Genomic DNA, 12,587 nt, shown 5'->3' on the forward strand with positions numbered 1-12,587 from the left:
ATCGAAGGTCCGCACGGGATGCGTGACCTGCAAGTAAGTCCCCAAAATTTAGTGCTAGGTGATTGCTCAGTGGACGAGGAGCTCCGCAGCGCGTAAACGCAATGCAGAGATCTACCCGGCCCTAGGATCGGACTTGGGTAGTAAGGCCGACGCTAACACCCGTTTAAAGATCTCGTCATAAGAAATGTGATGAAACTCGACCCGCTTGCCTTATGTGCACTCGTGCTGGACGCGAATGCCAAGGGTATACGGCGCCACCCGACAAGAGAACCCGTGAAGTCCGAGATTCGCACACCGCGAGGACAAATGGTGGTACTCTAAACATTGTGCATGTGGGTCAGCAACAAGCCCAATCTGCTGGTTTGGTCCACGTCGTTGATGGGAGTCAAATTGGCTTGTCGCGGATGGAACGTGACTATCTATATTCATTTCGTTCGTATACTGCTGGCCAGTGTGCTGGGTATCACTTCGACCCATTCTGGCAGGTTCTTGTCCATCAAGTGAGCGAATCTTGCCCCGTGGTCCGCCATGCAGCTATTGGTATCGGTGCCTTGCATCGTAGATTTACGAACCCTGGTTCCAGCCGGAATGACATTTTCCCAATCCGGCAGTCCACAAAGGCCATTGCTTGTCTTCGCAAGACTATGATGAAGGACGACCAATTGGATCCCTCGGCCACGGAGAAGGTCCTGGTAGCCTGTGTTGTATTAATTACATTCGCCCTATTCCAAGGCGATGTTGATGCCGTTCGCTGTCATCTGCGAGCTGGCACCAAACTCCTTTGGGAGTGGAGAAAGAAAAATACGAAGAGCCCTGTTGCTTCGGTTTTATTACATACATTCATACAACTCCATATCCACTGGGCAAGCGCTACGAGGCTCCAGGATTATCTGGGAGGAGGTTATCCCTATCTTCAAGAACTTATCCATGACAACCTTGTCGATATCTCTACATATGCCGATGAGCTATCAAAAGCGACTATGCTGGTGTCCGTCCAATCTTGGGCATTAACGTTAAGTGATCCTGTGTCGTTTGACCCGCAGACCACCAATCTGTCGCAAGGATTTACATGGGACACTCCCGCGAACAAAGTCCATCGATTTAAAACACAAGTGGAGGAGTGTGGCGCTCTTCACAGAAAGACTGCCTCTTCCACAAAGCTCCGTGCCTTCATGCTCCTCCAGATACAAACTGAGATGATGCAAATCATCCTCGCCTCAACAACATTCTCAGGCTCCGAGACAGAATGGGATCCTCTATTTCCCCATTTTCGGGGTATTGCCGATAAAGCGGAAGTCTTGTTGAGTAGCTTCAATCACTTGCCAGACCCTTTGTTTTCCGTCAAGGAAGGATTCCTAGGAACCCTCATGTTTTGTGGGCTCAAATGTCGGGACTGGACGGTTCGGCAGAAAGTGTTGGCTATCTGCCGAAAGTACAATCGCCGAGAGGGACTGTTTTCTACCGCAGAAGCTATTCTCCTCTTACAGCTTGTCTACGATGTTGAGTCTGCAGGGATTCCGCCGGGAGAGGAAATACCCGAGTCCGCTCGTATCCCCCTAGTGTACATCGCCGAATATCCAAACCATTCAAAATTCAACACCAAAACCCACATCAAATATTGTGATAGGGATGGAAATTGGTACAGTGAATGGCTGTCACCGTGATTCTTTGGGCAACTGTTTAAGAAATTAATGATTCACATGAGTTTTATGACCTACAACATAACTATTGAGTTCGGGATAGATTTATATAATCAGTTTTCAGACCGCCTGACACAACTATGGAGCAATGAAAAAATAGCGAAATCAAAAGCATTATTTATCCCTGGAGATCGTTGCGATCGGCCTTTCGCGCAGTTAGTAGATTTATTAATTCGCACTAAAAGAACAATCTCCATGCCTCATTCATGTAGCTTCGAGGAGTGGCTCGAGCGCTCTCAAGGCCCCTCCCTTGATAGAAGTGATATCTTCCTTGACAGTTTGAGAAGATGAATGATCAGCCCAAGATCTGACCACAATGCTCACAATATAGGTGGACGGCCAGGAAAGATTCACACTGGAGTACTTGTCAGATGTATCGGTGAGAACCTTTCCACCCCCGAACTTCCTGCACTGCTCGACCTAACCCGCGAACTGGGCTCCAAAATGACCGAAACATGCTCGAAAGCCGACCTTGACGGACTTGAAAGCAGATTAGAAGTCATGCAGAGCCTGATAATTAGCGCAAACCGTAATCTTGTTATACCCAGGGCGCATGAGGAGAATTCCCAGAAGACTGGGTCAGTCCTGTTGTCTTTTCCAATGGATATGCAAATACCTGGCGGGAGGCACGACAACGACCTCGCAGAAACATCTCGAATTCAGATTTTTCCTATCCATGGAGAGATTGACAGCGGCAATTCAGAATATCTACCCTCTACCAATTTCCTACAGCCGCACTTTCTCGCCGACCCTTTGCAAAGATACATTGACTCAACATTCCGACTCCTGCGCCATGATATTTTCGGCTCAGCCAAAAATGTCCTTAGAGATCTGCTGCAGCAGAATGATTTGACACTAAGTGCTTATCTTCGTCATTTTGCAGGCAAGGCTCTGGGCTTTTTCAAACCTCATGATTATCAGATTATCCCGTGGTGAATAAATTTTAGATCCAATCCAGTTTAATGCTGTTAGTCGGACTCTGAATTCGCTCTGGCTTCTTTATATTTCTATTAACGAACGTTGCAGACCGCATCATTGCTTCATTGTAAGTTATGCCGCAAACAAGATGTAACAGGGGTCTGCATAGAGTTGTTGGCAGTCAACTGATACCCTTCGTGGATGAATTCCGTGCTGTTGTCCTATGTTGGTAACTCGAAAAATCTCCCTGTCATTGCTGTACAAGCATTTGGCTGCTGCAGGGTCCGAAATCTGTGAACATACTCCAGCGGTGAAAATTAACAGAAAAAAAGGAATAAAAGAACAAGTTTTGGAATTGAATAGTCCAGCCACAATATAAATAGTTAAAACAGGACTTAGGAACTGGTTGCTTTGTCCACAATCGCTCGGTACTCCCGTTGTCTCAGGCACTGATCCAGGAAGACCTCGTATTTTGCCCTAAGAAGCGCCCTTTCACGCTCATTCTCGGTGGGATAGAACACTTTTCCTGGTTGGCTCATCTGATCAATAACATCCCACAAATCAACTGTGTGACCGTAGGCATCCACACTCGCCGCCTTGGCGCCCAGCATAGCAGCACCATGGCACACTGCGGCGTGGATGTAGCGTGGAACAACAACAGGCATATTGCAAGCCGAGGCGATCAAGTTGACCAATATCTCATTCTGACATTGCGATCCAGACATGAAAATGTGGGTGATGTGGTGCCCGGAGTCGTTCATCGTGTCCACAATCTGTTTGGTTTGCAATGCGATGAACTCGAGTGTGCCGTAATAATGAATGGCGAGGCTTTCAACCGATACGTCACTTGAAAGTCCGATCAGGGACCCTCTCATCCTGGAGTCCGCTAATGGAGACCGGTTTCCGAACAGGTCTCCGTAGAAGAAGAAGTGGCGTGCTAGGTCGGCCACGCAGGATACGCCTTTCTCGTTTGCTAAGTCGCGGAGTCGGTTGTTGAGGAACTTAAAGATGTTCACACCTTGAGTATCGGAATTTGACTGAGCCTGTTTGAAGGCTGGGTGTGTTTCAAGCACATGCTTGAGAAGCTGACCGGTAGCAGACTGGCCTCCTTCGGCCATCCAACAGTCTGGGAAAATGGTGTCCCGGTACGGCCCCCAAACGCCAGGGACAAAGACAGGCTCGGGCGACATAGCGATATGACATGATGAAGTTCCAGCCACCACAGCCAGGCGCGAGAAGGCTTCTGCCCTCCGACTCAAGGCTGAGTCCGAGCTGGGGTTGGATGTCGTGGATTTCATGTCAACCTTAGCACCGACAGTGCCAATCCACCCAGCATATGCATCGATTACTCCACTTCCAATTGCGATCCCAGGACAGAGACCCAGTTCGCTGGCCGCTTTCTCGGACAGAGTTCCAGCAAGCTCGCCTGCATTCAAATGTCGACCAGTCTAGTCATGTCATGTCACATCAGCTCTGTTCTGCGCCGGTGTTCTGTCTCAACGATTGTAGTTTAATATACGTACCTCGCCATTCACACCACCAATGCGGTCGAACCCCCGATCAGCCAACTCACCCAAACCAATCTCCGTCAGAAAATCCTGCTGCCAGCCTTGGTCACTTCCTTCAACGCCCTTGGGGAGATAGCCCTGCTTGCAGACCATGCTAGAGAAGTTCCGCGCATCTCCGCCTGTAGCGATATGAGTGAGAGCATCGGGAAGATCATAGAATTTGCATTGCGAAAAGGTCTCCTCGGGCATGTTATTCTTCAACCAGAGAATCTTGGGCATCTCCATCTCAAGGGACATTTTTCCACCCACATAGCGTAGAAGTTTGTGACCAGTTGCATTTATTGTGTCTGTTTCTTTTGATGCGCGGTGATCCAGCCAAAGAATGACGTTGCGCTCTGTGTTAAAATCGGGGCCGGTTACAGAGACGGGGTTATCGGATTCGGATGAGAAGACGCATAATGAGCAAGTCGCGTCGAATCCGATGCCGTGTACCTGTGAGGGCGAGACCTTTTGGTCATCCAGCGCACGCCGGACTACTAAGCAAATACATCGCCAGATATCCGATGTTGATTGCTCCTGGATGAACCACAGCTATTAGTCCCGATTCCAAAACAAAAGAGCAAACATCACAGGACCGAAGTATTGCATCTTCGAGTGCGAAACGTACATAATAGTCCTGTTCTGGCTGCCAAAGGCCGATGTTCTCCGAGGCTACGCTGAGGATTTCGCCAGTGTGATCAATCAGACAGGCGCGCGCACTGCCCGTTCCGACATCAATGCCAATGTAGTATCCTGTCTTAACTTGCATTATGATGAAGAGGCATAGGAATGACCGGAGAGGAGATGGGGGAAAGCCTGAGAAAGTTTCGAGCTATATACGATGTCAGTGTATTTATTGGAGACATTTCACCGGGAAACTTGAATAGAAAAATCCCATTCAGCCTATTGTTGGCGAATGCATCATCATGGAGTTGGAGAATTGGTCACACGGCGCGGGCTGTTCGCCGTTTTGTCCGCAGCTCCGCCCCACTTGTGGGACATGGCCCGTTAGGGGCCTAGGGCTTCTATTTGAGTCAAGCTGCATGGGGGTAAATAAAATTGTGGTCCATTAGGGCTGGATCCCACTGAATACCATTGAAAGAGAATTAGAATCAGGGCTAGTCTAAGTACATTTCTTTTATGCGGAATAGAAATAACGAGTCCATTTTTCAATGATTTTTATTTGGCTGCTTGATGCTCTTATTCTTCCACCCCCGCAATCAGGGTCTTGATGCCGGACCCTGCCTTCACTTGCTGGAAAGCCCGTTCAGCGTCCTCAAACTTAACAATATCCGTAATCAAATCCTGAACGTTAACCTTCTTTGCGGCAAGGAGCTCAATCGCAAGCTTGTAATCACCACTGGAATATCTGAAGCTTCCCTTGAAGTTCAATTCTTTCGTGCAAGCAGCAGTAATTGGGAAGTTAACCACATCACGTCCCATACCTCCTTGAACGTATGTGCCACCAGCCCGAAGAACGTGAACTCCAGTATTGATCGAGGCCTCCGCCCCAGACGCATCAATAACAACATCAGCCCCGTTGCCTAGCCCGTTTTCCAAACCCAAACGCGCAGCATTTTCTACAGCGGAGACGGGGCCCGGTAGGAAAGTTGACGTAGCCCCATGCTGTCTGGCAAATTCCAGTCTGTTAGACTGAATGTCCACAGCTATCAATTTACCTGCACCAAATGCATTGGCCACAGCGCAACACAACAATCCAACCGGTCCAGCGCCGAAAACAACGACTGACGCGCCCGGTGATACGTCAGCCCGTCGCACAAGATGCACTGCGACACTGAGCGGCTCCACGAGTGCGCCCTGCTCCAGGCTAATGCTGTCCGGCAGTCTATAGCAAAAATCCTCTGGGAGGCGATAGTATTTGGCCAGGGTGCCATCGTAGGGAGGGGTAGCGGCGAATGCCATCGCCGGACAGAGATTGTATGCCCCGACTTTGCATGCATCGCATCGGCGGCAGGGTTCACCAGGCTCCATGGTGACACGATCGCCAACTTTCAGTGTCGTGACTTTGCTGCCCACTTGTTCGACGATTCCTGAGGACTCGTGACCCAGCACCATGGGTTGCTCGACCTTGAAGTGCCCGATCTGTCCGGAATGCCAATAATGGACCTAGTAGATGTTTCCAGGTTAGTACTGGACTAGAAGAGGACTGGAAGTTGATTATCTTACATCGCTACCGCATATGCCGGTGAATTTCACCCTTACCAACACATCGTGAGGGTCCTGCAGCTGGGGGATTGGACGGTCCTCGAATTTCAGATTTTGAACACTTTCGAGAACGAAGGACAAGTTCTATATTATTCTGTTAGTTTGTTGCTCCTGGGATGAATGTAGTTGGACATATACGAACCTCTGTCTTTTGTTTTGTGGGGTTCATATTGTTTCTTGGCTTTCGACTGAATGATTTCACAGAAGGAGACCTGGAGCGCGAAGGTAAAAATATTTCAAGATATCTTAACAAGTTCTTCGGAAATCCAATCTTAAATATCGTCGAATCTATTGTTCCCATCGTGAGTAACGGAATTTACGGCGTCCTGGACTGGCTGCGACCCCACCCGGCGGTTCGTTCCTCCAGGCACGAGATGGACTGCTCCACATTTCGGACCATTGCAAAGGTGCTTGAATCCCCCTATGCCGAGCACGGGATACTCGGCGAGATACGTGTTAACTTGTTGGCCTGAATATTCTTTTATCCACCTGAAGGGCCCGAGCCCGAACCCATTCCGTGTACATGGATGGCTGGCCATTTTGAAAAAACAACGATGCAATAATGAAATTTTGTATTTCTTTATGCTTACTATTTACCAAAGTTCATGATAGGTAATGTTTCTGTCTGTTAGGCTACAGTAGTGTCCTTCTCAGAGACTTTCTTGGTCCACTGCCAGTCGTCAATGCCTTTCTCCCTAATCCCCTTGCTCGCAGCAAACACATTCCAGGTGTCGGTGTTGTCAAAGAAAACATCCATCTGCTCCAAACTGCGACCGGCAGTTTCCGGGTAGAGCAAGAAAAGGAATGGGATAACGAAGAAATTTAGTCCGGCAAGTAGTAGAAGCGTGCCGTATCCGATAGCCTGGAAGAGGAAAGGGGTGATCATTGTCACCACGCCATTTCCAATGGACCAGCCGACGACAGACCATGCGCCTCCCTTGGCACGCACGGTGAGTGGAAAAATCTAGTATTTCATAAGTAAGATGTACCTCAAAACATGAGGGAAGGAACAAACTTCTGTTGGGTAAAGCCAGGGCGTGGTCAACCATGTGGCGCCAAATGTGGCAGTATAGAAAAAGGTCATGGCTGCGACGCCGGCTCCGAACTTCATCTGATTTGGTCCGGCTTCTTGTGCGTACATATCCAGGACGCCTCCGATGAAAAGGGTTAAACCCATGACTACTGCGCCCCAGATCATGGTTTCTGCAAGAGTTAGTAGACGAAATTGAGAAGGTGGCATTGGCTGGGTAGTACATACGTCGTCGGCCGTAGCGATCCAAAGTGATCACCGCAAAAAAGACCGAGAACATGTAACTGATGTTGTTGAATCCAGCCAGAAGTTTAGACAGATTCTGGCTGAAACCTGCGGTGGAAAACAAGTCGACCGCATATACAGTGACGACACCAATGCCGACAAGCTGCTGCATGATCTGCAACCAGACAGCCAGGAAGACTCGCCAGCGCAGCTTTCGTGTATATTCATCGCGTGGGAATATCATCGCAAGATATTGGTTGGCTGACGATACCTTCAGCTCATACTGCACAGTCTGCATGATCTGCCGCGCCTCGGGTTCAATGTCGCCAGATCGTGTGGCCTGTAGGATATCACGCGCTTCTTCGTAGCGTCCCATCTTCATCAACCAACGAGGGGACTCTGGGAAGAAGTTTATTCCAATCCCGATGAAAATTATAAAGACTAGTTGGAGGGCTAGTGGTGTGCGCCAAGCCATCGCTTGATTGGGATTCAATGAGGCGAAATATTCAATCCAATATGCCATCGCCAACCCTCCAATGTTCTATGACAAGGCGTTAGTCTTATTCTTCTCAAAAAAGCCGGTTCACCTAAGTAAGAATTCAGAGAAAACATACCATAACAAACTCAAGAGCCAAAAACGCTCCTCGAGCCGAATGACTGCTGACTTCCGCCGACCAGACCGGAATCACACAGTCAATTGCGCCAACACCAATTCCAGCTAGATGAGGTCAGTCAATAAACCACGTTGTTTTTCATGTGCATAAGTATAATCACCAAGAACACGCCCAAAGCACATCCAGGTAATATCATACGCAGATGCTTGAAGTGCCGCGCCCAGAATAACCCAAAGACAGCCAAAGACAATGGCCTTCACACGCCCACATCGATCAGCCAAAGCCCCTGCCATGAGCGCGCCAATCATTGTGCCTCCATAGTATACGGCAACGATACCACCTTCCGCGGCCGTGTTCCTAGAGCTTTCTGAAGATGGAATCAGAGTCTGCTCCGTACCTCATGCTATTGGGAAACATACCTTCGAGGGGGAATATTCCCATGAGCTTCTGGTAATCCGGGTTAAGGTTGACCATTGACATGACACCTTGATCATATCCGTAAAAGCAAATCGCAACGCCTTCGAGAACAATCAGTCAAGAGTCAAAATAGTATGTAGGCATTCCAGAATTCCTTACCGGCGAAGAAGTTGATCACCTTATACATCGTCGATGGATTCTTGAATCGCAGCATTCTTGATTGACTGTATCCACCAGGGATCCAGTGCTCGAATCGCCATGGTTTGGGGTTGACGGTATGCGAATATTCGTCGCTTGGAGTGACATCTTCAAAATCTCCGCCTTTTTCGTTCTTATCTTGTGAAGGTATCCGAGTCTCATCTGAAATTTCTTCGACGTGGTCGGTCGCAGTATCCGCCATTGTTAGTACCATTTGATCGCTTTGCAGCAGTGTTTGATATGATTAGCACCGGTAAAAGCAACCGGAGGAAGGTCAAAACAGTCCCGATTTGATGAGCCTTGCCTAATTTAAGAAATGTGGCTTTCAGGTAAAACCTAGAAAGAGTAATATTTTCCCCAGTTCCACAGTTTCACATTGTCCCGCAATGAGTGGGAATGAGGTAGTGAACGGGGTAGAAGCGCCGCGGAGATTTCGCCGTTTTGCCCGTTCTCCACGACCCCAGCGACCATTCGACCCACATTATCAAACCTACCACGGTTCAGCACCTAGGCACGCTTGGGTCTAACCATCCTCCCATGACCTGCCCCTTCTGGTAGGACAGAAGCTATCTGCTTGGTTTTGTCTACACGTTCATGAGATCATGTACAATTATGCAGTCTCTAAACTCGAGGCAGCGTCCTCGCCTGTGGAGTAGTCCCCACATGCAATACGGATGAAGGTCCAGGCAGGACAAAAAGGAGCAAAAGCAGATGTAGTTGATCGGGGCCAGTTATAAGCTAGCCGATAAATCAGGAATGAAGCCCGGAGCTAAGAAAACAACAAAATGTTTATCCCGTCTTTGATTGAGTTCCAAGGTCTCAGAATATGCTCAACTAAATTGGGTGGCCGATTCTGCCATTTCTTTACACAGATCCGATGACCGTGGCTGTCTCTCAGCCACGCACGCTTGATAGAGTTGTCTCATCTGCTCCGGCGGAAGATGAGTGAGTCCACTAAGTGCGATGTTCACTTTGGTAGCCTGTTCACCACTTGTTGCACGGGTTCCTTCCACCGTAGTTCTCAGTCCGAAATGACACCTAATAACTTAAGCGGTGGTTGACGGTTGAATGACCTGATCACCTATGATAAGTTAACCTTTGCTACGTTCTTTTTCCTACTTGTGAGGTGAATTAGTTCGGTTTTCTCGGCGGCAGTTCAATTCGGATGTTCTCATTCTGGATCTTCGCGAGATTCTCCTCAGCCGTTCAGCCCGCGCGCCAGCGGAAGTAGTTGTCAATTCACACTAATGCTCCACCGTGGTAATGTATGGGCTGCCCGGCCAGGTCCGAGTTGAAAAAGGCGACGAGGATCGATGAGAGCGGCCACCCATGTGGGAGTCCGGTCGATCGATGCGGTGAAGATGTGGGTGATGGCCTTTCCAATCTATCTCTGTAACCGTTTCCATACCAGGGTTAGGACGCTATCCTCGCCAGGGACCGTAGTTGCCTTTGCCGTCTTCATCGATCATCCGATCTCAAATTGGTGTTCGGTTGCCAGGCGATCTCCGGTGGTGGCGATGCTATGGACATTATCTCTGGTTCCGCCATTTAGTTCGAGCGGTGGGAGTGAACCGTAGATAGCCTCACAAGAGGGGCATACTATCACGGTCAATTCACGAAATTGTGGTGAACTGGACTTCTATTCCTCTGCTTTAGGGATAAGAGCACCAGATAGGATAGAACATGGATAGTGAAGATATGTTTCCATGGACTCATAGAGATCAATTGCGACCACAACGCCCAAACTACACCGACATTCCAAATGACAAGGCATTTGAAAGAGTCAAACGTGAGTGTATAGTTGGTTATTGCACTTTTATACTTTGACATTGTCGCGTGTCACGTGAGCCTCCGATTCTCCGAGTTTTCACTCCCGATTAATGATTCGTGGAAGGCATTCGTACCTTTACTGGGGTTGAGAATTACTAGTAGCAGTTGCAACAGTACTGTTTCCTGGACCAAGAATAAATAATCCACAGGCATAATACCAACGGGGCGACTCGCTTTCCAACCACATTCTTTGCACTATCGATCCTCGTTAGCTCAATGACATCATGGATCCCGAGCTTGAATCCAGGTCATCGAGATCAGACGACCGTCAGCAGGAGGATAACCCGCCACCCACTAAGAAGATTAAAACAGGAACTGTTCGTCGAAAACCAGCCTGTCAAACATGTCGTCGACGTAAAGTTCGCTGTGACAATGCTCAACCGACATGTGGGTTTTGCCGCGCCAATGACACCAGATGTGTATATGTCCCCCCCGGGGATGATGGAAGTCAAAAGTACGTTGACCCCCTGTCAGATGATAGCGTCGACCCCACACCATACTGAATCCAGAGTAGGGAGCTAAATACAGTCTTGGAGCGATTGGACACATTGTCGCACACGGTCGAGAACATTCAGCGCCTCCTTAACTCGAAGGGTAAGTTAAGCCTGCTTTTCTGCAGAAAGCGTGACAAGGACTGACTCGCGTAGATACGCCACATTCTAACAGGCCTCCAGAGACGCGATTTTACGATCGCCAAGTTGGCCTTCCAATCAGAGCAGCAGATTGGCAGAAAGATTACTTGCAGATTCCTGCGGGTCGGGGTAGTGCTGATACCGTACTTACCTGGCCAATCTTCCAAGGCCAATTTAGAGACAGCTCCCTCATCACCACGCTCTTCCAGTACTCTAATGGAATAGGCGAAGACAGACCAACCGAGTGGACCCTCCCCGAGGGGCTTCAATTCACCCCAGACGAGCAGATCCCAACATTGGTGGATCGCTTTATTCAGAATGTTCACACGAAGAACCCGATCTTAGATCTAGAATCACTGATTCGGTCTGGAAGGAGTGCCGCCGAAATAGGTCTTCGGTGGGATGCTCAGTCTTGCCTTGTTCTCCTAGCTTGTGCTTTAGGCTGTATTTCGCAACCCTTCGCCTCTTCTACGCAAGGATACCAAACGTCGAGATCTTCCCACGACGAACTTGGGTGGCGCACTCCGGGAATAACGTCTAGCTCTGACACTCAGTTACGAGAAGGCGAGGCTTTTTTCATGATGGCCTGCAGAAGAATCGGTCTCCTGCGATACTCGGTCATCGGTTCCCAGTGCCACTTCTTTGCCGGAGGTACTTCGAACAAAACTCTTTTCCTTGCCAGGTGTGTTATTCGCTAATACTTGTTGCTTTGGTATTAGTGTACTTGATGTATACGTTTCGCTCGCTTTCCGCCTGGAATCATTTCTACCAAGCTTCTACATTCTACCGACTGCGCCTGAGACTGATTGATGGGCTGGATAATTCAGCCTACGTGGGCGAACAACAAGGAACCACTGTCGTTCAACGCCTTGAGCAGAGTCTTTATTGGTCATGTTTCAAATCCGAAGTCGAGATTCGTGTCGAGCTGCCTTTGCCCCAATCCGCTATAGCTGAATATGAGTACCCAGCTCTCTTCCCACGCCCCCAACCCTCCCAGAGGAGTACCCGAGACAAAGAGATCAAACCTCCGATTGGACCAACACTGAGTCCTTGCATAGATCACCTGATGTCGATCAGTCCGGCCTGACAGGTTGGGGGGTATGTAATCATATCTCAAAGCTATTCAATGAAGAGCAGAGTTGGTACTACTACCTCACAGAGCTAGCCTTGAGACGCATTGGAAATCGAGTCTTAAATGCGTTCTACAGAGACGAGCCTTCAACGTGGTCAAATATCAAGCCGCTGATCCC

At 48.9% G+C, this 12,587-nt stretch overlaps 6 protein-coding genes across 6 annotated transcripts; 3 read left to right on the forward strand and 3 right to left on the reverse strand.

The window, feature by feature from the left end:
* Nucleotides 1–212: 212 nt before the first annotated feature.
* N7471_009084 (uncharacterized protein) lies at nt 213–1,664 on the forward strand (the record flags this gene model as incomplete). The annotated part of the gene is made up of 1 exon (XM_057281803.1): nt 213–1,664. One exon carries the CDS (start codon nt 213–215, stop codon nt 1,662–1,664), a length of 1,452 nt encoding a protein of 483 aa, XP_057132686.1.
* A 480-nt stretch (nt 1,665–2,144) lies between these two features.
* Nucleotides 2,145–2,636, forward strand: N7471_009085 (uncharacterized protein; the record flags this gene model as incomplete). Its single annotated transcript, XM_057281804.1, has 1 exon — nt 2,145–2,636. The coding sequence occupies one exon, from the start codon at nt 2,145–2,147 to the stop codon at nt 2,634–2,636; it is 492 nt and encodes a 163-aa protein (XP_057132687.1).
* A 377-nt stretch (nt 2,637–3,013) lies between these two features.
* On the reverse strand, nt 3,014–4,934 carry N7471_009086 (FGGY-family carbohydrate kinase; the record flags this gene model as incomplete). Its single annotated transcript, XM_057281805.1, has 3 exons — nt 3,014–4,066; nt 4,142–4,702; nt 4,794–4,934. 3 exons carry the CDS (start codon nt 4,932–4,934, stop codon nt 3,014–3,016), a joined length of 1,755 nt encoding a protein of 584 aa, XP_057132688.1.
* Nucleotides 4,935–5,365: 431 nt separating this feature from the next.
* Nucleotides 5,366–6,560, reverse strand: N7471_009087 (NAD(P)-dependent alcohol dehydrogenase; the record flags this gene model as incomplete). Its single annotated transcript, XM_057281806.1, has 3 exons — nt 5,366–6,292; nt 6,353–6,475; nt 6,534–6,560. The coding sequence occupies 3 exons, from the start codon at nt 6,558–6,560 to the stop codon at nt 5,366–5,368; spliced, it is 1,077 nt and encodes a 358-aa protein (XP_057132689.1).
* A 459-nt stretch (nt 6,561–7,019) lies between these two features.
* N7471_009088 (uncharacterized protein) lies at nt 7,020–9,077 on the reverse strand (the record flags this gene model as incomplete). The annotated part of the gene is made up of 7 exons (XM_057281807.1): nt 7,020–7,355; nt 7,407–7,594; nt 7,650–8,187; nt 8,261–8,364; nt 8,421–8,627; nt 8,680–8,778; nt 8,837–9,077. 7 exons carry the CDS (start codon nt 9,075–9,077, stop codon nt 7,020–7,022), a joined length of 1,713 nt encoding a protein of 570 aa, XP_057132690.1.
* A 1,852-nt stretch (nt 9,078–10,929) lies between these two features.
* N7471_009089 (uncharacterized protein) lies at nt 10,930–12,424 on the forward strand (the record flags this gene model as incomplete). Its single annotated transcript, XM_057281808.1, has 4 exons — nt 10,930–11,159; nt 11,220–11,299; nt 11,353–11,988; nt 12,057–12,424. The coding sequence occupies 4 exons, from the start codon at nt 10,930–10,932 to the stop codon at nt 12,422–12,424; spliced, it is 1,314 nt and encodes a 437-aa protein (XP_057132691.1).
* Nucleotides 12,425–12,587: the final 163 nt, after the last annotated feature.

Source organism: Penicillium samsonianum, assembly GCF_028829775.1.
Source record: "Penicillium samsonianum strain IBT 33392 chromosome Unknown utg000005l_segment0_segment0, whole genome shotgun sequence".
Lineage (NCBI taxonomy): Eukaryota > Fungi > Ascomycota > Eurotiomycetes > Eurotiales > Aspergillaceae > Penicillium > Penicillium samsonianum.